Source organism: Sparus aurata, chromosome 6 (assembly GCF_900880675.1).
Source record: "Sparus aurata chromosome 6, fSpaAur1.1, whole genome shotgun sequence".
Lineage (NCBI taxonomy): Eukaryota > Metazoa > Chordata > Actinopteri > Spariformes > Sparidae > Sparus > Sparus aurata.
This window is the reverse complement of record NC_044192.1, coordinates 1,712,710-1,739,012: the sequence shown is the minus strand read 5'-3', so window position 1 is coordinate 1,739,012 and position 26,303 is coordinate 1,712,710. Positions and strand designations below refer to the sequence as shown.

General features: G+C 38.5%; 1 protein-coding gene and 1 long non-coding RNA gene across 2 annotated transcripts; both read left to right on the top strand.

Moving 5' to 3' along the window:
* The first annotated feature begins 2,317 nt into the window (after positions 1-2,317).
* On the top strand, positions 2,318-17,578 carry LOC115582747 (ribonuclease inhibitor-like). Its single transcript, XM_030418914.1, has 6 exons — positions 2,318-2,504; positions 3,582-3,755; positions 11,826-11,999; positions 15,107-15,280; positions 16,606-16,779; positions 17,548-17,578. The coding sequence occupies exons 1-6, from the start codon at positions 2,392-2,394 to the stop codon at positions 17,576-17,578; spliced, it is 840 nt and encodes a 279-aa protein (XP_030274774.1). The 5' UTR covers positions 2,318-2,391.
* Positions 17,579-18,113: 535 nt separating this feature from the next.
* On the top strand, positions 18,114-21,922 carry LOC115582694 (uncharacterized). The gene is made up of 2 exons (XR_003984214.1): positions 18,114-18,282; positions 19,084-21,922. It is a non-coding gene; the product is annotated as an uncharacterized LOC115582694 (long non-coding RNA).
* The last annotated feature ends 4,381 nt before the right edge of the window (positions 21,923-26,303 follow it).

Below are 26,303 nucleotides of genomic sequence, written 5' to 3'. Positions count from 1 at the left end.
TGGTGTTTGGAAACAGTTTCCTTTCACTTTCAGAGCTTTTTTGATCTCGTTGTAATCTTTGCGTTTCTTGACCACCTCAGCTGTGTAATCATGAACAAAATAAAGAGATTTGTTATTCAGCTGGATCTGTTCCTTCTTGTTTTTTTTCCACGCCTCCTTTAAAACCAATTCTTTGGTTGCGAATTCCTGGAAATTGATTATGAATGCTCTCGGGGGTTTATCTGGAGCGGGCCTCTGAGTGCCGGATCTGTGGGCGCGTTGTATTTTTAACTCCATGCCATCCGGGATTGGCAGCTTGCTCCGGATGAGCGCCTCGACAAACTTCTTCTCCCTCTTCTCCTTCTGCCACTCTCTGGCTGTCGTCGTGTTTTTCTGCTTTACAGGCTCTCTTTCGTCGGCTTTTTGGCTTCTAAGTGTTCTTCCCCACTGCATCAATCTTTCTTATCGAGCAATACTGAATTTGAAATTAGTTTGGATATAATTCGCGATTTGTCTGGGAGAGCGATCTCACCAAGCGTCTGGCTACTCCATGTGCCAACCCGGAAGCCATACAAAGATTATTACAACATCACACCACTGTTAGTGATTTAGGTGGACTTAATAACCTTTACGTCTTTATATACTTGTATTTTGATCATTTTTATATTGGGAATAAAATAATCACCACATTTTTTTATTTTGTCTCTTTCAGTGAATGTTGGTCTGCAGGAGGTTTTAGATGAACATAAGATCAGTCTGAGGAGGAGATGTGAACGTGTGACTGAAGGAAGTGATGGAACAGGAAGTGATGGAACAGGAAGTGGAACCCTCCTCAACAGGATCTACACTGAGCTCTACATCACAGAGGGACAGAGTGAAGAGGTTAATACCCAACATGAGGTGAGGCAGCTTGAGACAGCTTCCAAGAAGAAGACCTTCAGTGAAACTCCAATCAGGTGCTGCGACATCTTTAAAGCCTCACCTGACCAACAGAGACGCATCAGAGTGGTTCTGACCAACGGCGTCGCTGGAGTTGGAAAAACCTTCTCGGTGCAGAAGTTCACTCTGGACTGGGCAGAGGGCTCCGAAAACCAAGATGTCAGTCTGCTGGTTCTGCTGTCGTTCAGGGAGCTGAACTTGATCAGAGATGAGCAGTACAGTCTTCTCAGGCTGCTCCATGTTTTCCATCCAACATTACAGAAGGTGACAGCAGAGAAGCTCGCTGACTGTAAACTTCTCTTCATCTTTGACGGCCTGGATGAAAGCAGACTTTCACTGGATTTCAACAACCATGAGGTCGTGTCTGATGTCACACAGAAGTCATCAGTCAGCGTGCTGCTGACAAACCTCATCCAGGGGAAGCTGCTTCCCTCGGCTCTCGTCTGGATAACTTCCCGACCTGCAGCGGCCAATCAGATCCCTCGTTCACGTGTGGACAGGGTAACAGAAGTACAAGGCTTCACTGACGTCCAGAAGGAGGAGTACTTCAGGAGGAGGTTCAGTGATGAAGATCTGTCCAGCAGAATCATCTCACACATCAAGACCTCCAGGAGCCTCCACATCATGTGTCTGATCCCAGTCTTCTGCTGGATCACTGCTACAGTTCTGGACCACATGTTGACTACATACCAGAGAGGAGAGCTGCCCAAGACCCTGACTGACATGTACTCACACTTCCTGCTGGTTCAGACAAAGAGGAAGAAGCAGAAGTACCATGAGGGACGTGAGACGAGTCCACAGGAGCTGACGGAGGCTGACAGGGAAGTTCTTCTGAAGCTGGGGAGGCTGGCGTTTGAACATCTGGAGACAGGAAACATCATGTTCTACCAAGAAGACCTGGAGCGCTGTGGTCTTAATGTCACAGAGGCCTCGGTGTACTCAGGAGTTTGTACAGAGATCTTCAGAAGAGAGAGTGTGATCTTCCAGAAATCAGTCTACTGCTTTGTTCATCTGAGCGTTCAGGAGTTTCTGGCTGCAGTCTACATGTTCCACTGTCACACCAACAGGAACACAAAGGTGGTGGAGAACTTCCTGGGAGGTTGGAGGTATAACAGTGATTCATCCCTGGAGGTCTTCTTGTGGAGAGCCATGAACAAATCCCTGGACAGTAAAAATGGCCACCTGGACCTGTTTGTCCGCTTCCTTCATGGCCTCTCTCTGAAGTCCAACCAGAGACTCTTAGCCGGGCTGCTGGGTCAGACAGACAACAGTCCAGAAATCATCCAGAGAGCCATCAACAACCTGAAGGAGATGAACAGTTATGAGAGCTCTCCTGACAGAAGCATCAACATCTTCCACTGTCTGACGGAGATGAACGACCACTCAGTCCATCAGGAGATCCAAGAGTTCCTGAAATCAGAGAACAGATCAGAGAAGGAACTCTCTGAGATCCACTGCTCAGCTCTGGCCTACATGCTGCTGATGTCAGAGGAGGTTCTGGATGAGTTGGACCTGATGAAGTACAAAACATCAGAACAGGGACGACTGAGACTGATTCCAGCTGTGAGGAACTGTAGAAAGGCTCGGTAAGTCCAGATGTGTTAACATTATGAAGTGAGGTAAAGCTGAAGCCTTCAGTATTAAAGATCAACACTTTACACACATGAATAATATAAAACCTCAACACTATACACGTTTACCAAAACAAGTATTAAACCTGCTGATTGAATAAATGATCATCACCAAGCTCAGAGTAGAAATGACATGAAGTCGTCTTGTTTCCAAAACATTACACTAAATTATTACCCATAAAATGATAATAAGACAATGTTTAGTTGTAATTCTTGTGTTTGTGCAGTGGGAGGCATTAAATGAATGAAATGGGAGATGAAAAGCAGATGGAGCCACAGAATAAAATGCATCAAAGATTGAGAAAATACACACAAACACATAAGTGAGGTAAATACATACGAGTGCAGTTCCAACCTACAGTGACTTCACAGTTCACTGATCATCATGTGAACATGAAGCTGAACCAATAGAAATCACAGCAGCCTGTAAACTAACATCTGACACGTTTACGTCTCACTTATTTCAACACTTTTGTCCTAAACTGTCATTTCTGCTTCATTATTTCCCTCAAGGACACTTCAACATGTATTTCTGTTTATTTATATGGCACTTTAAAAGCACTCACATCAGTTTGTTGGACACAAATAAAACAGCACAACAATGAAAGAGTCACAAGAAAAGTATTACAGGGACAATTACAAATATAAATATAAAGACAGCAGAATGAAGAAAACAGACAAACACAAATATGTCAAACCAAAATCAAACAAAGATGAAATCATCAGAATCAGCCGTTAAAAGCCGTTTTATACAGGTGTGTTTTGAGGGGGATTTAAAATGGGCCACTGATTCAGCCCAGCTGATCTCCTCAGGCAGGTCAAAGTCTGGAGGCTCATGTGGAGCCGAGGAGCTCAAGTTTCAAACTACAAACCTTGTGATCGCTGACTGAGCAGCTCAGGCCGAACAGCTGACCAGCTGAGCTACAGCTGCTCATGTTCATGTGCTTTGTGATGCAAAATGTAAAGAGTCTATTTTCATAGTAAAGAGTCAGATTTTATCTGATTTAAATGTTTTATTATCTGTATTCACAGACTGACTCTCTGTAAACTCTCAGAGACTCACTGTGAAGTCGTCGCCTCAGCTCTGAAGTCCAACCCCTCACATCTGACACATCTGGACCTGAGTCACAACATACTGAATGATTCAGAAGTGAAGCTGCTGTGTTCTGGACTGGAGAGTCCAAACTGTCAACTGGAGACTCTGAAGTCAGTTCATGTGTTTTTTCTCTGTGTTTATTGAATTTAAATCTAGAACAGAAGATTTAAATATCCTTCAGTTCACACACACACACACACACACACACACACACACACACACACACACACAGCTCAGTGCATGTCTGATCAGTGATGAAGACAGGGTACCCGTGGGGTCTTAAAAAAGTCTTACATTTGATAACGTAAATTAAGGCCTTGAAAAGGTCTTAAATTTTGTTTACATGTCTTAAATTTCATTCTTAAAGGTCTTAATTTTTCCCTTTCTTATCTGCATGATACAGCTCAACAACATAACTGTATACTAAGTAAACTAACAAGAAAAATTCATGGAACGTTGCGTTGTAAAATGATTTTTGAGGTGGCCTTCCAATGCACTGTTTCAACTAGGAGGTCAGAAAATCCTGATTTCCGAGTTTTCTATAACGCAGCATTACGTTGGAGCGTGCACAGTCAGCCGCTGACCCGCTGATGTCGTCACTCGCGCAGCAACTTTGGGAAGGGCAAGTGCAGATGTAATCCATTGTGGCTAAGTGACTCAAAATATGACTGGGTTCAGGCTGTAACAGGGAATGAGTGGGAGGCTCAGTGCAGCCTGTGCCGCAAAAAATTCAAGCTCGGCACAATGGGACATATGGCCTTGGAGTCACACATGAAGAGTGCTAAACATTTAGCATGCTCAGGAGCTACACGGAGGCAGGCATTGTATTTGTGAAACGTTTATTTTATTTGTGAAAATGCTAAAGGGGAGATTTCCCCGTTTTTGTTTGATACCTACAGACCACATTAGACCAGGTCCAGGTCAAAAACCACTGTACCCAGACTTCTCAAATCTGGATTAGATTATCCTACAGAGGCTAAACATTCATTATAACACAGTTTCTGATCTGTGAAACTTTTATTCTATTTGTGAAAATGCATTAAAGGCATTTTTCACTGTTTTCTCCTCATATAGACCACATTAGACCTGGTCTAGGTCAAAAACCACTGTACCCAGACTTCTCAAATCTGGACTAGATTAATCTCCAGGCTCTGAAGATTCATTATAACACAGTTTCTGATCTGTGAAACCTTTATTCTATTTGTGAAAATGCAATAAAGGCAGATTTCACCGTTTTCTCCTCATACAGACCACATTAGACCTGGTCCTGATCAAAAACCACTGTACCCAGATTTCTCAAATCTGGATTAGATTATCCTACAGAGGCTAAACATTCATTATTACACAGTTTCTGATCTGTGAAACCTTTATTCTATTTGTGAAAATGCAAAAAGGGATAATTTCACAAAACCTTCACAAAACAAGACTTTAGCAAGACTGTATTCACACACCTATTGAGACAGGCAATGAGTTCAGTGTCTTGCCCAAGGACACTATGACATGATGACACAGAGTGGAGGAATTGGGATTCGAAACACCAACCTTCTTGTTGGACGACCTGCTCTACCTCCTGAGCCACAGCCACCGTAAGTGAAGCTAAAAAGCATCCAGCAGTAGAAAATAAGTTTAGCTTTGGACTTTTGGTGTTTAACAGTTTTTTTTACGTTTGCTCATGTTTTTGTCTTTGAGATCTGATTACAGGTTTTGGCTGCATGAGATCACAGGCCTCCAAAGAAATTATCACAGGAATAGTATTCTCACTGTGTTAACAGTGTACTAAATATTTTGGAGAATAAATCTTTGTTGGGCAGTCTAGACCCATGTTTCTTTTGCTTTCCTCTTGCTGAAAAATGATATTACTTGGACAACCTTTTTTTATTTTTTAACTTGGTCCAAGTTTTATGGTCTCAACTCTGCTTTTGTAAGGTTGTGTCTTTTTTTATTTATCATTACATATGATTAACCATTAACAAAATAGTCATAAAATGTGTCAACAATGTCATAATGGACACAGTGTAAAAATAAAAAAAAATGTTTGACCAAACATGTTTGGAAAGGTTTGGCTTTAATTTGTTGACGAGGCAACATTTTCAATATATTCTTCTATCTATAATAACCTGATCTATCACATTTGTAGAAAAAGTCTCTTTACATGCAGTGACTGCTGGTATTAGTTTAATATCACATACACCACTTACGCACTGCTGAAAATGCATCCCAGAGCAAGCCAGCTCTAAAATAATTACATTATGTTACTTAATAATTCAGGTAGGTCTCTTGTAAATTAGACCCTGGGTCTCATTGAGATTTTACCTGTATAGATAAAGGTTAATAAAAAAGAAAATAGCCATTGTAGGGCATGTCATTTGTTGGATTTTTTGATTTGCCTGGCAACAGATTTTTTTTAAATATATTTATTAGTTTTTGTATTCATAGAACACAAATCATGACTTTTATCGGATATTTCCCAATTGACCAGTCGATGAAGATGTGTTTAATGTTTCTCAAGAGATAAACATTACTTTTTTACTGTTTTATAGTGAGAAATAAGAGATCTTCATGTCCATCAGAAATGAGATGGAGAGACTTGGCTTAATCTGAAAAAATAAAGATGTTTAAAAAAATGGACAAGACACTGAACTCATTGCCTGTCTCAATAGGTGTGTGAATACAGTCTTGCTAAAGTCTTGTTTTGTGAAGGTTTTGTGAAATTATCCCTTTTTGCATTTTCACAAATAGAATAAAGGTTTCACAGATCAGAAACTGTGTAATAATGAATGTTTAGCCTCTGTAGGATAATCTAATCCAGATTTGAGAAATCTGGGTACAGTGGTTTTTGATCAGGACCAGGTCTAATGTGGTCTATATGAGGAGAAAACGGTGAAATCTGCCTTTATTGCATTTTCACAAATAGAATAAAGGTTTCACAGATCAGAAACTGTGTTATAATGAATCTTCAGAGCCTGTAGATTAATCTAGTCCAGATTTGAGAAGTCTGGGTACAGTGGTTTTTGACCTAGACCAGGTCTAATGTGGTCTATATGCTGAGAAAACAGTGAAAAATGCCTTTAATGCATTTTCACAAATAGAATAAAGGTTTCACAGATCAGAAACTGTGTTATGATGAATGTTTAGCCTCTGTAGGATAATCTAATCCAGATTTGAGAAATCTGGGTACAGTGGTTTTTGACCTGGACCAGGTCTAATGTGGTCTATATGCTGAGAAAACAGTGAAATTTGCCTTTAATGCATTTTCACAAATAGAATAAAGGTTTCACAGATCAGAAACTGTGTAATAATGAATGTTTAGCCTCTTTAGGATAATCTAGGCCACATTTGAGAAGTCTGGGTACAGTGGTTTTTGATCAGGACCAGGTCTAATGTGGTCTATATGAGGAGAAAACGGTGAAATCTCACTTTATTGCATTTTCACAAATAGAATAAAGGTTTCACAGATCAGAAACTGTGTTATAATGAATCTTCAGAGCCTGTAGATTAATCTAGTCCAGATTTGAGAAGTCTGGGTACAGTGGTTTTTGACCAGGACCTGGTCTAATGTGGTCTATATGAGGAGAAAACGGCGAAATCTGCCTTTAATGCATTTTCACAAATAGAATAAAGGTTTCACAGATCAGAAACTGTGTAATAATGAATGTTTAGCCTCTGTAGGATAATCTAATCCAGATTTGAGAAGTCTGGGTACAGTGGTTTTTGATCAGGACCAGGTCTAATGTGGTCTGTAGGTATCAAACAAAAACGGGGAAATCTCCCCTTTAGCAATTTTCACAAATAAAATAAACGTTTCACAAATACATAGCGGGTGTCAGGAAAAGTTAATGTCTTACCTAAAATATCTAAAATGTTTTTACATCAAGCAGTGTCACAAAAAACAGACAATCAGTGTACAAACAGTCGCACTGCACGATACGTTAATTTCCCCTTAACTTTCCCCTTAAGTGCCGAATTGGAAGCTGGCGAATCGGAGGCTAACTTCAGCGTCGTCACAGCCAGGTAACATACGAGCGCTTTGTGGCTCGACGCCAACAGTTCAGGCAGAGGTGACGTGGACACTAAAGACGATATTGGACCACCACCCCCTTAGCAAAAAGTAGTATACTTGAAGTTCATTTTATTAGGTATGCTTGAGTATAAGTATTGCAAGTATACTATGGACCATGTACTTGTAGCATACTAGAAAGTATACTGATTTAATACTTATTCGGACTAAATTGGAACATTTTAAGTTTATAAAAGTATACTTTAAGTACACTTTATAAGGTCATTTTTAAGTTTACAGAAGTACACTTTTAAGTAAACAACACGTACAGTCATCTATATACTACTAGTGTACTAAGTATATACTTCTAGTCCACATTTTAGTTTATTAACATGTAAGTTTATAACAGGGGTAATACCTCAAAGCAAATGTGTGTAGTGAAAAACATTTTTATTCTGCTATATTAAATGTAAGCACAACTCAATGATTCAACCTTTTTCTGTACTTACATCAAAACATTGTAAGTATTAGCACTTATAATGTGACAAGCACTAGCATGAGATTCACCACTTATTACCATACATGCCCACTGCTTAACAGACGGGAAGTCTCTCCCAGAAAACACCCCTTCACTCACGGTGCCAACATTTTTATCATCTTTGTTAATTCGACACAATTTAACCACATAACAAGGATGTGAATTAACCCGCAACCGTCTTACACATCATCTTATTCACAAACACATTCACAAACCATAATTACACCAACAACAGAATACCCAAGAGTCTTTGCACCACAGTCCACAGTATACTAAAGTACAAGTATAAGCTTTAGTATTAAAGTATAAGTCTAAGTATTAATGTACTTAGTCTTAGACTATTCTTTATACTTTTCAGTATAAGCCAAGTATACTTCACTATACTTTTCTTAAGTAGGCTATATAAAATGTAGTATATAAAAAGGAAACTTCAAGTATACTGCCTCAGTTTTAGTATAAAATAAGTATACTTGTAGTACACTTGAATAAACTACTTTTTGCTAAGGGCTCGTATACGTCAAATGAAATTATAAGGGAGCTCTTCAAAGTCATGTGCATTATTTCATAAATGTATGCCAGAATAGGTGCGAGGTTGGTCTTAAATTTCATTGGACGTGGTCGTAAAAAGGTCTTAAAAAGTCTTAAATTTGAGTGGAAAAATCCTGGGGGGACCCTGGAAGATGATGGAGGATGAAGCTCACAGTCAGTCAGCTGTGTGTTGATGGAGATGATTACAGCTTTCTATGTGTGTGAGACAGAGCTGCTTGTTTGTGTTGAAGGTGAATCGATGGTGTAGAACTTTTCTGTTTGGTGGTTGAAGTCTGTCGTGTGATTGAAATGATGTCCCAGGCTGCTTAGAGTCCGTACATCCAACAACAATTCCCACAATTCCTTGGGAACAATCCCATAATTCCTCTGCAGTTTCCTTCAGGTCATTTTCTCAGCGAGTAGGAATGAGATGGATCGGTTTGGGCGATAAAACAATAACGGTATCTATCGCAATAGACACGTGATCAATATCAATAGAAAATACGTTCGATAGAGCGTTGGATAATTTCACTGAACTCCGTTAGAAACAGGTGATCTGTGAGCGGCGAAACACAGCGCGAGGCCCAGTTGCTGGACGAGAGGTTTATGCACGCAACTCTGTTTACTTTCGATCAAAACGAAACTTAACAATTTCAGACACAGACACAGACCGTAGAACTATAGGTTCTATGGTTGAGAAAATGTAGTGCCAAAAGTGCCAACAGACCGACTATAGATATGTACTTTATATGACCCCACTTTAAAAAGCCGAACTATCCCATTAACATATTGTCAAGCAGCAATGTCAGCTTCTTCACTATTTTGTCTCATGTCTTAGATTTTGATTCTGGAATCTTCAAAATAATTTTTTTTTCAAAAATCTCACTTGTAGTCACCATTTAAAGGGTTATTTGTCAAATTTTTCTTATTTCAAATGGGTAAAAAAGAAAATCAATAATTATCAATATCGACTCATAAGAAACACTTATATCGTTATACATTTTTTCAGCCATACCGCCCAGCCCTTGGATCGGTGCTGGAACTCTGAAATAATTCTTTACAGTAACTGTGGTCAGTTGTGCACGAGAGGCATCATGATATTGCGATATAAATAAAGATGAAAACACAAGTACCTGTATATGTACATCAGAAGATATTGATTAGAGGACAAATTGAGTCAAAACTATTTCATTCAAAACAGCCTCTCCATTTTATTAATTCCCATGAAATTTCCGGGCAGTAATATTTTCTTTGTCCAGCTCGTTGTTCTTGCTGTCTCTCTTAACTTTGAAGCCAAAGTGCTTCCAAATGTCAACTTTAAATTGCGGAGGCGTTGTTAACTTGCCATCCATTTTGCAAAGACCTCAGCCACTCTCTCTACTACAGAAATACACCCGCCGCACAGCAGAGTCGCTCTTCGTCGCTCTTCGCAGTGAAGGTACGGAAGTCGTCTAAACATGAATCTTTTTTTTTTTTTTTTTAAATCGATCTTTGGAGTTCAAAAATTGATACTGTATTGGGCGGCAAAGTATCGCGATATATTGCCGTATCGATATCTTTACCCACCCCTACTATAGAAGCCCAACATGCCAGTAAGAAGGTAGAAACTTGAGAAACAGTTTTAGCCTTAGCAAACGCGCCTTAGCTAGCTGCTAGCAAGAACAAAGTTAGCAACGCACCAGTCTTGCTAGCAAGAAGATAAACATAGCAAAATGTGATCACTACTGATCTACTGAACAACATAGATAGACAATATAAGCCTAACATGCTAGCAAGATAGGAACTTGAAACATGTAACCATGTTTTAGCCGTAGCTAGCATTGGCAATTGATTAATAATGTAAGCAAATAGTGAACGCACCAGCATGAAGTTAAGCCTGGAGAAACACTTTGAAACATAAGAGTGTAACTTACAGATGAGTACAGAGAGTATCCAGACATCTAGAATGTGTCGGGAGGGAAGATTTTATGGATAGCCTACATCGAGTGTGTAGCGTAGCAGCTAGCTACACACCAACATCCACAGGAACATCCACAGATTCAGATTCCAGTTTGTTGTCCTCGCGTATCTCTCACATACCAGTGTTCTGTGCAAGTATCCGATTCCGATTCAGTTTGTTGTGTTTCTCGCATATATCTCCACTCAAAGAAGCATTGTTCTTAAGGTGTGTTGTTTGAGATGCGAAACACAGGAGGTGGGGCGTGGGGGTGGGCTCTGCAGTGATTGGCTCTGGTGCTCTGCAGTGATTGGCTCTGGTGTGCACAAATTCAGAGGCGTGGCTGTGGTTGACAATGCTGGTGGAATTCGTAAATCATTGATAAATCATTTATTAACGGTATCTTTGTAGTCCAAACAAATCTGACGTTGCACACCCTTCAAGCAGTCATGTTGAAAATCTCAGGTCAGTCTGATCCTGATCTGCAGAGATATTTCAGGCACACACACACATACACACATTCTCTCTCTCTCACACACACACACACACACACAATAATTGTAGTTATTAATGTGTGTTGATGTGAACAGGTAGGTGAATGTTGTGTTGACAGGATGATGTCCCCATGATGATGATCCACAAAAGAGAGGTGAAGCCACGCCCCTTCTGCTCGACCAACTGGGACCTTATTTCAGAACAAATGCGACAAATAATTTTCTGCTCTGGTTTGAATTGTGTCATGAATCTCACAGATGATGTTTGTCAGTTTAAAAGAAAACATTTTCTCAAGAAAGTCTCAGTTTGTCATAAAACTACTAAAATATAAGACTGTGAAAATATATGATTATAAACTTTATACTTATATATATACTTATTTATACTTTACTTATTTACCACAAACAGACGCTTTCTTGACTGAAATCAGGTCCCATGAGGTCCACCTGAAGGGGCGGGACTTCCCCTCCCTATAGAAAGGTGTAGTCTGTAGTCCTAAAACCAGAATTCTGTTTGTTTGTATTGGGCACCCCTGTGGTCCTCTGGTGGACAAACTATGCAACGCCAACACTCATAACATGGTTGAATGGGTGTTTCGTCTGTTTTTATTTTATTTTTTAAATATTCATTTATTGCCGTTATAATGGTTATAATGGTTGTATCTACATAATTTGTTCTATATTCAGATTGAGGTGCTGCAGTTTGTCAGAGATCAGCTGTGCCTCTCTGGCCTCAGCTCTGAGGTCCAACCCCTCCCATCTGAGAGAGCTGGACCTGAGAGGAAACAAGCTGAAGGATTCAGGAGTGAAGCTTCTCTCTGCTGGACTGGAGAGTCCAAACTGTCGACTGGAGACTCTGAGGTCAGTACACCAACACTATTTCTTGATTGTAGAAAATGTCCACTGTGTAAAGTTTATAATATTTGGTAAAAAGAGTTGTTGGTGTGTGTGTTTGGTTCTTGCGGTGTTTCTTGGGCTTGATTTTGGACTACATTTTTAACATTTGGATGAGGGAGGGCTTCAAAAATATTATTTATTTATCCCAGAGGGGAAATTAGGTCATCGTAGCAGCAGTACAATACAATCAGTGTGTATATATATATATATATATATATATATATATATATATATATATATATATATATATATATATATATATATATATATATATATATATATATATATATATATATATATATGTGTGTATATGTATGTGTATATGTATATGTATATATATATATATATATATATATATGTATATGTGTATATATATATATATATATATATGTATATGTATATATATATATATATATATATGTATATGTGTATATATATATATATATATATATATGTATATATAATACAAGGAATCTCTGTCTGTCTGTGTGTGTGTGTGTGTGTTCCTCAAATATCTCTGCGGATCAGGATCAGACTGACCTGAGACTTTCAACATGGCTGCTGCGTGGTTCAGTGGTGTGCAATAAGCATTTGCTTGGACTGAATAAATTATTTCATAAATGCTTTACAAATTCTGCAAGCATTGTCCACCGGAGCCACCACAGTCACGTGGGAACCAGAGCCAACCACTGCACACCGTGGCCACGTGCGCACCAGAGCCAATCACTGCAGAGCTCAAGCCCACGACATACCTGAAGAAACAAGCGGATTTATTATTATTATTATTTGGACCGGGATTTTGCCGGCGGTTCGGTTCCGTTCTGTGCATCTAAACTGACTGTTGTGGATTAATGAGATTAAACAAGTCCAAGTCTGTTCGGGTCTGAGGAGATCCGGAGACGCGCGGATAACAAAGTGGGATCGGAATCTGTGGATGTTTGTGTGTAGCTAGCGCTAGCCGCGCTAGTCGCTAGCTAGTGCTAGCTACACGGCCCACCGCCCCAGTTGACGGAGCGGACGCACTGGCACGTCCAAAACCGGATTTAGGGTAAATAATGTCCAACACGCCTTTTCGCTAAAATTGCCGTTACGTTTGCTTTGTGTCTGGTGCAGGAAGAAACAGTAAAAATGTGTTTTTGTCACAAGTGGATTTATACCTGCAGCGGCGCGAGCTGGACCGGGATTTTGCCGGTGGTTCCATTCCGTTCTGTTCTGTTCATCTAAACTGACTGCTGTGGATTATAATGAGATTAAACAAGTCCAGACTGAGTCTGTTCGGGTCTGAGGAGATCCGGAGACGCGCGGTCAACAAAGTGGGATCGGAATCTGTGGATGTTTGTGTGTAGCTAGCTGCTAGCCTGCTAGCCGACCCACACGGCCTAACGTTACCTACCGAGTTGACGGAGCGGGCGCACCGGCATGTCCGAAACCGGATTTAGAGTAAATAATGTCCAACACGCTTTTTCGCGAACATTGCCGTTACGTTTGCTTTATGTCTGGTGCAGGAAGAAACAGTAAAAATGTGCTTTCGTCACGAAAGTGTCCAAGCAGCAAGTTTGGTTGTTGAGGAACAGGAAGATGTGGGAGAGACATCGCGGATGATTGACAGCAGCAGTGATGTGTTGGAGACAGCGACAGAGATAGCGAGTTTTGAGAGTTGAGAGATTTGTGACATATAGCGTGTTTGGAGTGTATAGTTAGTGTGTTATGTAGTGTTTGGCGTGGTGTGTTTAGTGAGTAGTGGAGTCGTGTTGTGAGGCAAACCAAGGAGGAGACGGCTGAATGTGGAACAGGCAGGAATGAGCTGAGGAGCCTGAGGCATTGCCTGCATTTAAATGTAAATAGTTACACATAGCTTTGTAAATTTCAAAAACTTATGCACCAATTTAGCAAACAACAATTTATATTTGCATTATAACTAATGCAATTGGTCCATTAAACATATTTGTGGTTTTCACAGTAAAAAATCTAACTTTTTCTACTCGAATTTTATGTTTTTTTGTGATTTTAGGTCCATTGTGTTAATACAGTATCACAAAATAAAAAAATAACTCTACAGTCACATGTGAGGTTGTAAAAATAAAAAAATAATGACACCAAGTAAATAGTTTGTAATAGGCAAAAACGGCCAATTATACCCTGGAATATCGGATTTCACAACAAACCTAAATATCCCTGACGTCCCACCTTCAAACACAGCCTCATTTGGCCATCCATGAAAAAGCTGCTTAACCTCCCACTTTTCTATAGGAATACATTTTTCTTTCGGGCACTGCACTAGTAATATCAATGTGTGTTCAGCACATATGTATATTTTCATATAAAGGTGTATATGTAAATATATTTACACTAATTATCAAATAAATTAAACTAATTTTACTTTTTGTGTTGTTTTCACTTGTATTCACTCCTTCATGAATGAGTGATCTGTACACTGGAGACCCTCTGAACTAATGTTAGTTTAAAATGGATAAAGTGTTAATGATGAATATGAATCTGTGTTGACGTGAACAGGTGTATGAATGTTATACTGACATTTGGATGATGTGTGTAGAAGGCTGACATGATGTTGATCCTCAATAACACTGGGGGTGCACAATTACTTGCAAAATAATCAAATATACAATATGTCTAAGTGCAATATACAAATTGCAAGAACTACTTCATTTTTATAAAAGGTAAAATGTGTCACAAAACAGTGTTGTAATGATATTTTGTAGAGCTGCAAAGATGTTCTGGCCTACAAAGTTTGTTCTCCAGACGTACTAGAACATGTTTGTTTGGCAGAGACAGGGAGAAATGCCACATCGTCATGATTTTACTAGTTATTCAGTGACAAGGAAAATTGTGATGTAAAATTTAATCATCCATAATGATAATGGATAATATAACAATGTCTGTCAAAATAATTGCAATATCACTTTTTGATCATATCGTGCAGCCCTAAAAGTTACTTGACTCATTTTGGAGAAAAGCTCATTGATAAAGACATAGTGATGTTAAGCTCCACATTTAAACACATCTGATTGTAGTATAAATGGTTTTATCTACATAATTTGTTCTATACTCAGATTGTGGAGCTGCAGTTTGTCAGAGATCAGCTGTGCTTCTCTGGCCTCAGCTCTGAGGTCCAACCCCTCCCATCTGAGAGAGCTGGACCTGAGTAACAACAAGCTGCAGGATTCAGGAGTGAAGCTTCTCTGTGCTGGACTGGAGAGTCCAAACTGTCGACTAGAGACTCTGAGGTCAGTACACCAACACTATTTCTTGATTGTAGAAAATGTCCACTGTGAAAAGTTTATAATATTTGGTAAAAAGAGTTGTTGGTGTGTGTGTTTGGTTCTTGTGGTGTTTCTTGGGCTCGAATTTAGACTAAATTTTGGAAATTGGGATGAGGGAGGGCTTTAAAAATCTCTAGGAGTTTTCATAGGTGTATGCATGTGTTTGTGTGCATAAAATCAAAATATGTTGTAAAATAAAAATATGTGGTAATAACTTAAGTTTTATAATAAGATATAGAAATGTGGTCAATGTATTTGTATTATGTATAATATATTATAGGTTAAGTATGTATATATGTACACGTGTGTTCAGCACATATGTATATATTCATATAATGGTGTGTATGTAAATATATTTATGTATTAAATGTTATATGTTAATTGTACACATAGTATATCAAATTGTATATAGTTAGATGGGAGTGTAAAAAGGTAGACAGGTTTAGGAATGGAAGTAAATTGATTCGGATTAATTACTGAGTTGTAGTGGAGGATTAAATAAGTGTATACTTCATCCTACTCCATTTCAGGCATGTCAGTGCTTGTTAATGGAATATACTTTGTAACATTCTTTTAATTTGATTAATTAATTAATTATCAAATTAAATTAGACAAATTTTACTCATTCCTTCATGAATGAGTGATCTGTACACTGGAGACCCTCTGAACTAATGTTAGTTTAAAATGGATGAAGTGTTAATGATGAATATGAATCTGTGTTGACGTGAACAGGTGTATGAATGTTATACTGACATTTGGATGATGTGTGTAGAAGGCTGACATGATGTTGATCCTCAATAACACTGGGGGTGCACAATTACTTGCAAAATAATCAAATATACAATATGTCTAAGTGCAATATACAAATTGCAAGAACTACTTCATTTTTATAAAAGGTAAAATGTGTCACAAAACAGTGTTGTAATGATATTTTGTAGAGCTGCAAAGATGTTCTGGCCTACAAAGTTTGTTCTCCAGACGTACTAGAACATGTTTGTTTGGCAGAGACAGGGAGAAATGCCACATCGTCATGATTTTACTAGTTATTCAGTGACAAGGAAAATTGTGATGTAAAATTTAATCATCCATAATGATAATGGATAATATAACAATGTCTGTCAAAATAATTGCAATATCACTTTTTGATCATATCGTGCAGCCCTAAAAGTTACTTGACTCATTTTGGAGAAAAGCTCATTGATAAAGACATAGTGATGTTAAGCTCCACATTTAAACACATCTGATTGTAGTATAAATGGTTTTATCTACATAATTTGTTCTATACTCAGATTGTGGAGCTGCAGTTTGTCAGAGATCAGCTGTGCTTCTCTGGCCTCAGCTCTGAGGTCCAACCCCTCCCATCTGAGAGAGCTGCAGCTGAGTGACAACAAGCTGCAGGATTCAGGAGTGAAGCTTCTCTGTGCTGGACTGGAGAGTCCAAACTGTCGACTAGAGACTCTGAGGTCAGTACACCAACACTATTTCTTGATTGTAGAAAATGTCCACTGTGAAAAGTTTATAATATTTGGTAAAAAGAGTTGTTGGTGTGTGTGTTTGGTTCTTGTGGTGTTTCTTGGGCTCGAATTTAGACTAAATTTTGGAAATTGGGATGAGGGAGGGCTTTAAAAATCTCTAGGAGTTTTCATAGGTGTATGCATGTGTTTGTGTGCATAAAATCAAAATATGTTGTAAAATAAAAATATGTGGTAATAACTTAAGTTTTATAATAAGATATAGAAATGTGGTCAATGTATTTGTATTATGTATAATATATTATAGGTTAAGTATGTATATATGTACACGTGTGTTCAGCACATATGTATATATTCATATAATGGTGTGTATGTAAATATATTTATGTATTAAATGTTATATGTTAATTGTACACATAGTATATCAAATTGTATATAGTTAGATGGGAGTGTAAAAAGGTAGACAGGTTTAGGAATGGAAGTAAATTGATTCGGATTAATTACTGAGTTGTAGTGGAGGATTAAATAAGTGTATACTTCATCCTACTCCATTTCAGGCATGTCAGTGCTTGTTAATGGAATATACTTTGTAACATTCTTTTAATTTGATTAATTAATTAATTATCAAATTAAATTAGACAAATTTTACTCATTCCTTCATGAATGAGTGATCTGTACACTGGAGACCCTCTGAACTAATGTTAGTTTAAAATGGATGAAGTGTTAATGATGAATATGAATCTGTGTTGACGTGAACAGGTGTATGAATGTTATACTGACATTTGGATGATGTGTGTAGAAGGCTGACATGATGTTGATCCTCAATAACACTGGGGGTGCACAATTACTTACAAAATAGTCAAATACACAATATGACTAAGTGCAATATCCAAATCACAAGAACTGCAATTATTTTATAAGGTAAAATGTGTCACAAAACAGAGTTGAAATGATATTTTGTAGAGCTGCAAAGATGTTCTGACCTACAAAGTTTGTTCTCCAGACGTAATAGAACATGTTTGTTTGGCAGAGACAGGGAGAAATGCCACATCGTCATGATTTTACTAGTTTTTCGGTAACAATGAAAATTGTGATGTAAAATGTAATCATCCATAATAATAATGAATAATATCGTGATATCTGTCAAAGTAATTGCAGTATCACTTTTTGACCATATCGTGCAGCCCTAAAAAACACAATGACAAAGTCACTTGAGTCATTTTAGAGAAAAGCTCATTGATAAAGACATAGTAACATTAAGCTGCACATTTAAACACATCTGATTGTAGTATAAAGCTGAATAATTTATTCTATATTCAGATTGCGGGACTGCAGTTTGTCAGAGATCAGCTGTGCTTCTCTGGCCTCAGCTCTGAGGTCCAACAACTCCCATCTGAGAGAGCTGGACCTGAGTGAGAACAAGCTGAAGGATTCAGAAGTGAAGCTGCTGTCTGATCTTGCGGAGAGTCCAAACTGTAGACTGGAGACTCTGAGGTCAGTAGAGGATTTGAGTCAGTTCCTGCTGGTTTTAGCCGTATTGAGTCAGCCAATCAGATCAACCAGCAACTTGTTGTTATCATGTGTTTGAGCTGCTGACTGTTTTCATCTCTACAGGAAATAAAGCTGGATTGCAGCTGACAGCATCAGATGTTTAGAGACAGTTTGCTCTCATTTCAACACTAAAGAAATGATCAGGTCCTCTTTGTCACAGCTCTCAGATCAGTCTGACTAAACTTTGCAGATCAAAGTACCGTCATGAGATTTAGTGACCATGTGATCTTAATACAGAGCAGAATCTCTGCTGTAGTCCAATAAACACAGCTGATGGTTTTCTCTACAGACTTTATGAACATGGATATATCTGTCCATTTGATCGGTCCACATATTTTTATAAAAGACTCATATTTACATATTTGTCTCGTAATATTTTAAAGTAGATGAAATATTCAAATGTCACAAAGACATTTAAATCTAACAGCAGTAAATCATAATTATAGTGAGCAGTATCTCAGTTTCTGCACTAATGATGCATTCAGGGACTCTCCGCTGTTAATTGTGTACTTCGGTGAAATCTGCAAAGTTAACAGACTTGATATCCAAAGTGTCTGCAGGTCCTTTAAGCTTCACTCCCACACATTCACATGAGAGCTGAAAGGAAGCTGGCTGCGCTACACAGCTGCTCCACTTCTGGTGCTGCTGGTCTTTATAGTGGATGTGCTGCATCACTGACTGAGAACTGATGAGAAGAATCTCTGTAAACATTAATGACTTGTGTTGTCTCTCTTCTCTCATCAGATGGAAGTGATCTCTGTAAGGGTGGTGGTGTGGAGAGGATCAGCTGTGTCCCGATGATCCAGAGAGATTGAAGCAGCAGAATCAACTAAGATGACCGTCAGTGCTGCGGTCTGAACTGCTCTAAAATCTGCTTTAGTGTTAAGTTAACAATCATCCATTTATGTGTAACAATAAAGTAAAAAGTGGTAAGTGTGGAGATTAAATGTGCAGTTGTAGAAACTGCGTCAAATAACCAAATTATATTCATCGTGGTGGGAGTCACCAGGCAGATGGAAGATGGAAATCAAGAGAAAGTGTTTTCAGACCGATGCGATGTGAGACCAGTGGGCTCACCTAGCCCCAGCAACCCACATGAAGGCCAGTTGGGTCAACGACCCACAAATGGCCCAACGACTTTGAAACTCAGAGCGCACGCGTGTCTTTATCGACTCTTTAAAGACACTCCCACACAGAGTTTAAAGGCCTACAAACTCAACTCCAGTTAGTAAGAACTGAAGAAGCCTCTTGGATGAGACGTGAAATGTCTGAACCCTCTGTGGTCGACTGATATGTCCAAATCATGTGACCAATTTAAGATGATGTAACAGTAAGACGCAGCCTCACTGAGTCTCTGTTTCAACTTCAACAAACTATATAACAGTTTTTAAATTGTGTTGATAAAGTAAAACCGGACATACAATAAAAAAAATTACGCAAGGCTTTATCATGAATATTGTCGTCACGTTTAGTGTGCGTTTGCAGGCAAAAAAACCACGTGACACCCCCATTTCTATTGGTGGAAAAATGCACCACATCAACCAGTCGCAAAAGTATATGGCAAAGCACGTGATTTGCTTGCTGAGGAAGAGGTGAAAGTTGTGGGAGGGATGGCGGCAAAAGATTGACGGCGGTAGTAAAAGCAAGTTTTGAAAGTTGAGAGATTTGTGACATTTAGCGTGTTTGGAGTGTGTAGTTAGTGTGTAGTGTAGTTGTTTTTTTGTTTTCTGTGTCAAAACAATGAGATTACTGAATGTGGAGGCAGAGCAGCTCTTCTATGAGCTGGGAGGAGCTGAGGCAGACCTGAGCCTGAGGCATTGTCTGCATTTAAATGTAAATAGTTACATATAATAACTCTGTAGATTTCAAAAACGTATGTACAAATTTAACAAACAACAATTTATATTTGCATTCTAAGTTTGTTAAACATGTTTGTGGTTTTCACAGTAAAAAATCGAACTTTTTCCAAAGCAGATTTTATGATTTTAGTGAGATTTCAGGTCCACTGTGTTAATAAACGACACCAAAACAAACAAGGCAAGGCAAATAGTTTTTAAGGTGAAATGTAAAAAGTAGTGAAAAATGGTCAATTATACCCTGGACTCCAGAGGGTTAACTTAAAGCTCCTTGTGGGCCGAATTACACCAAAGTGGTTTTGGCTGTGGAGGACTAAAGTGTCTCCCTGACGTTTAAAGAAACTGAAGCATCCAGTTGCCTACAATACAGCACTTACAATGCTTGAAGAATGAATTCAGGTCAAGTCATATCACAGAGAACTGTCTCTGTTTTGGGTTCATACCGATGTGGTAGACAGATAAATTCTCTAGGTGTATTTGCTGGTCTCAGTTACTATTTATTGATTTTAAAACAGCTTTTAAGAAACGGCCTCTCAGTGGAGACAGATGAACAGATGCTCTGCTGCTGAGAACTAGGCACCGCTCAGCCTCAGGTAGTGTTGGAGGTCATACAGAGATCAAAGTAGACAAAGAAGTTGCCAGAGTAACTGCGTAACCAGCATGATGATACTGGCCTTCAAGGCCTTCAAGGTCTTCAAGCGAGACTTCTTCTCTGTTCTGGAGCCTCAGTGGTGGAATGAACTCCTGACCAACGTCAGGACAGCAGAGTCACTCTCTGTCTTAAGCCAAAGACTCAAGACTCATTTGTTCAGACTTCACCTCGACCCCGCAGAGCATGACTCCCTCCCAACACCCCTCTATTTTTTTTTTGTATGTACACACTTGTATGTTCGTATCGTCAGCACTTCTATCACAGCACTTATGCACTTAAAGTATCTTTGATAAATAGCAGCTACGATCCTCAGATGATGGCTTGAGAATTTTTTCTGTATTTCTTTTTACTCCATAGACGGTGATGTCGTGGTTTCTCTCTTGTGACAAATGTACTTATTGTAAGTGGCTTTGGATGAAAGCGTCTGCTAAATGCCCTCAATTTAAGTGTAAATGTACATGTAAACTTAAAATGACACACGACTGTCCCTCACAAGCCATCGGAGATATGTTTATTGAAATGATCCAGATTTAGATCAGTTTTTGGGGACTGTGTTTTGTTTTATTTTGTTGTTTATTTTTCTGATGTTAAATTTTATTCCTTTTCATGAATCCTTATATGTTTTATTATGTAAAGTCATGAATGATTATAAATGGTTGGGTTTTATTTTCTTTGCTATGGTTGAATTTTATCATAAAATAAGCATATTAACCCTTTATAACGACTTTGAAATGACATCATGTCTTCTTGTAGGTCTTAGTTCTCCTGTTTTTCTTTGAATTTTATGTGGTTACTTGCTGTCTTTTTTTTCCCTCTTCATTTCTCGTCCTGCAGGTCCATGTGACCTCTGATGTCTGTCAGAAATCTTAAAGCTTGTGGTTTTATTTTGCTAGTGTGGTGAAAACCTTTTCTAAAAGGCCTGTTACTGTATTGCTGCTCATAATATGACTGTCATGGAGCCTCATGTTGCATCTTTATTCCTTTTCATTCATCCTAATATGTTTGTTATGTTTCAACCATTTTGCTATCTATCTGCTAAAAGTAATTTTAATAAATACATATGTTGTCATCATCATTTCATTTCTCATTGTCTTTAATCATAGTATTAAGTGTGTTTAATTCGTCCATAATACTGATCATCCAACTTTTTAAACTTCTTTGTTGTTTTCTGTTTGTGATTTATTTACCAAATATTCCTGTGACTGTTTTTTTCACTACATCACAAAAGATATCATCATTTCATAGTTCTTTTTTTAAATTTCCATTAGCCACATAAATTACTTTGTTGTTTTGTACCTACTAAATTGATCATAATTGATTTGTGATCAGAAAGGTGATCAACATCATGTGAGGATTCTGAAACAAAATGTAGAAAAGAGAGACAATGAAACCAATAAGTAATTCTGGATTCTAAAGATCTGATGGAGTCTCTCCAATTAAACATCTTCATATCAGGATTGAAACCACCAAACATCTTTGACTTGAAGGATGATCACAAATAGTCAGTACTTTTGAGTCTTGATTGTGGGACTGAGCCTCTATGTACTTTATCTACAAGATCACCTGGAGCATCTTTAGGATCTCCAGTGTGCCTCCTCAGATTTGTTTTATAGTGCTTCTGTCTTGATACTAAGTTATTTCATTTGTGCCTGATGCGTTGTTATGGCTATATAATTTATAGACCATGAAAAAAAAAAACAGTTGTTCACCATCATCTAAAGTGAACAACTCAACAATGTCTGCAGTCTGGAGTTTTGAGAAAAAAGTGGACTTAGAACATTAGAATGAAACAGCTCCCAGGTCAGTCCTTCTTCCTCTCTGCCTTCTAAGCCCCTCCCACAGAGGAGGAGCCTGCCCTGCACGAGCAGGCTTGTTACCACGGCAATAGAGGACGCAGATAACCAAGACTGCACATTCACAATAATAACAACAACTTACAACAACATAAGCCCTGACTGTTCTATTTGTGATTAATACAACTAAATTACAGTGACGAGTGCCTCCTGCAGATCACTGTAGATATCCAGAGTAACAATCAATATTCTTCACATCACTGTAGACGAGTCACCAGGTGATCATTCAGGTAATCATCATCACCTGCTGCCTGTCTGAAGCATGAGTAATGTTGTTTCTATAAACCAATTCAACCACTTCAGAGCGTCCTGAACACAACCTAACGTTATAAGAACTGCCTGCTCACTTAAAGACACTTTTGCTAACCAGTAGCCATAAAGACAAAGCTAAACACAGGAGTTAGCATACAAGCTAACAAGCTAGATTTAGCAACAAGCTACGTAGCTCGACTGCAACATCGTACTGCAATATGCGCTATTGTGAGTATTACTGTAATCACCGCCATCTTAGTCTCGTGGTTAAAACATAGAATGAAACATATATCCAGGTTACCTGTCCAGCAGAAAAGTCCTTACAGATCCAGCAGCTCCTCCACCTCTGAAATGACACTTCCATATGTATCCTTGTTTTCTCTCTGGCTTGGTCCAGTTCTTTGTTTTAACACTGCAGGGCTGCAGCATATGCACGAGAATGATTGACACTTCTCAGACACGCCCCTTGGCTCTGATTGGTTGTGTTGACCTAAGTGGTGGATTCTTGCAGATCAAATTACAGCCACTGGGTGGAGCCACAGACAGCTGACCTGTATCTGATTCTACTGTCAGATCATAATGACAATTTTAGCAAATATAACAAATACAATAGTTTCAGACTTAAACTTTAATTTTCACTGTTCTGGACGAAGAGGCTCCCTCCCTCTTTGTCCGTTAGGGAGCTTTGAAAGTGAAATTAAGTGTTCAGACTAATTTAAGTCGACAGAACAGCAGCAGGACGGCAGCAGTGTGAGTCAGGGTGAGTGTTAACACACAGTCTATCTTTATATTACAGTCAGAGTCTCTGAGTCTGTTTTCTCTCTGTGAGCTGATGAACTCATGAACGCTTCATTCAGAGACTTTAACATTTTATCTGTCGAGCACTAAACTGCGTCACCGTGTGGATGCGTGTGTGTTTGTGTAGCACTGTAGATATTAACAGATGGCTAAGACTCAACGGCAGGTTCGGAAAAGCAGTTTTAAGACTAGTATTCAAGAATAACAGACCACAGACTATGAGGTCAGTTTGAACCAGAGATGGACAGAGTACTCGACCCCAGTACTTGAGTAAGAGTACAAATACTACTGGTCAAAATTTACTCTGTTACAAGTAAAAGTAGCTCAGTCGACATGTTACTCAAGTAAGAGTAAAAAAGTACTTGCCTTTAAAAGTACATAAGTATCCAAAAGTACATGCTTTTAAATTTACTTTAAGTAAAAGGGTAAGAGTAAATTTCTTATGTTTCACATCAATTAATTACTATAATTTTTTCTAAATGAATTTAAGGACCTTTTAACTCTTGTTTCTGAGAATGAACTCTTTGAAACCAATGTTGTCCCCAGACCACTGGTTGAGAGTCACTGCTTTACAAAAAACTACATCTGATGCAGCCACTGTCGCGGTTTTGTGTTGACAAACGCAGTCGAGAGCGTGGCTACTTTGGTGGTATCCTTATGGGGAGGGATGACGTATTTCCGCTTTACCGTAGATCCCAGTGGAGAGCTGCACTGTGATAGGTTTCCTTCTTTGACAAACACAGCTTGTGTCCAATAGTGTTCTAGAAAAAAAAAACTACTTTTCAGCCTTCCTAGAAATTAACTCGAGTAAAAGTTAAAATATTTGTCTTGGAAATGTATTCAAGTAAGAGTAATAAGTACCAAATAAATCTAATACTCAAGTAAAGTACAATCCTCTGGATATGTACTTAAGTACAGTACTCAAGTAAATTTACTCCATTACTGTCCACCACTGGTTTGAACTGCCAGCAAATTTATATTATTCGCAAAATAGTAGTGGACAATACATACATAGAGTATGGTACCAGACAACATATATGGACAGAGGAATATTGTACTCAAATCCCTTAAACAACAAAATAAAACCCAATCTCAGGAAAATATTATTTCTCCCTATTTTGTCTCTTTGAGTTTATCTTAACCCGATTTGAGTTAATAAATCATGTTCAAGTGGGATCCTTTAAGTTGTTGTCTTAATTCTTATTTCTCGTTTCTTTGACTTGACTCAGTTCTGGGTTAGGGGTTATCTTCTCCATCCAGCCATCTTCTCTTCCACGCTGCTGGTTGGCAAACACCAAGTGATCGTCTCAGCTAGACATGTTGCCCTGTTGTGCAACATACATAAACATGTTTAGCCTTGCATATTTCTTAACAAAAAAAAAGGTACACCTGAGCTGAACAAGCACATAAATAAATCTCAATTATCAATTCAGTCCAGACCACCTAACAACATGGCGGCGGCCGTCCTCCTCACTTTACTAGAGAGGCCAAACTCGAACATGCATCTGCTAGTAGCTTCTTAACTCGCTCTTTACAAATAAAAACACTTAAAATACAAAACAAAGACGTTCACGCTTAGCTTAGCTTAGCTTAGCTTAGTTTAGCTTAGTTTAGCTTAGCTATTGGCATGTTCCATTACACATTTCGCTTGAAAACACACGAGATTATACTAATCTTTTTTTTTTTTTTAACTCAACAAATCCTTGTTGAAAAGAAATAAAATACACACAATAAATCCAGCAGTGTAGAGCTTAGATTAGGCCCAATAGATCAAGCCTGACCTGACCCGAGCCCGTGCACGTTGTGTCCGAGCCGGCCCGACACCTTAACTGTAATTATGAACCTGAGCCCGATTTAAACCCAACATTATTTTAATACGTGGGCTGTTATAACTGATGTTCTCAACTACAATTCCAACTTGAACTTCAGAAATCTGTTTAGAATTATCTTAATGAATAATGCAACAAGTGCCGCACTTAATGCACTCGACAAAACCCACACATGTTATTATCACTGCTAACAACTTGTTTAAAATGGTTCCATACCTCCGACTTTCCTCCAAACTTGCTCAAATTTAATTGTTTTTATTTTTTTCTTTACATCTTCAAGCTCCATGTTGCACTTAAGCTACGCAATCAGTGATGTCGGTAACGCGTTACTCTAATCTGACCACTTTTTTCAGTAACGAGGAATTTAACGTGTTAATATTTCCAAACCAGTAATCAGGATAAAGTTACTTATTAAAGTCACTGTGCCTTACTATTATTTTTGTCATTTTCCTTAGTAAAAATATATATTTTTGCTTTCTCCGTGTGTCTCGGGGAGTGACGCCACGTACGCGACAAGTTACGTATTCAGCACAAGGTCACTCATGTGTAACACCACGCAGTGACAAAAACAACAATGGAGGGAGGAGAGAGATGTACGTTTTCTAGCTGTAAATAGTCATTATTTTGTGTTAAAAAAACAAAAAACAACACAAATGCTTGATCAAGGGCCCGGCCTCCGGCAGAGAATCTGAACTCTACAGCAGTGTACAGGGAAGGTGAACAC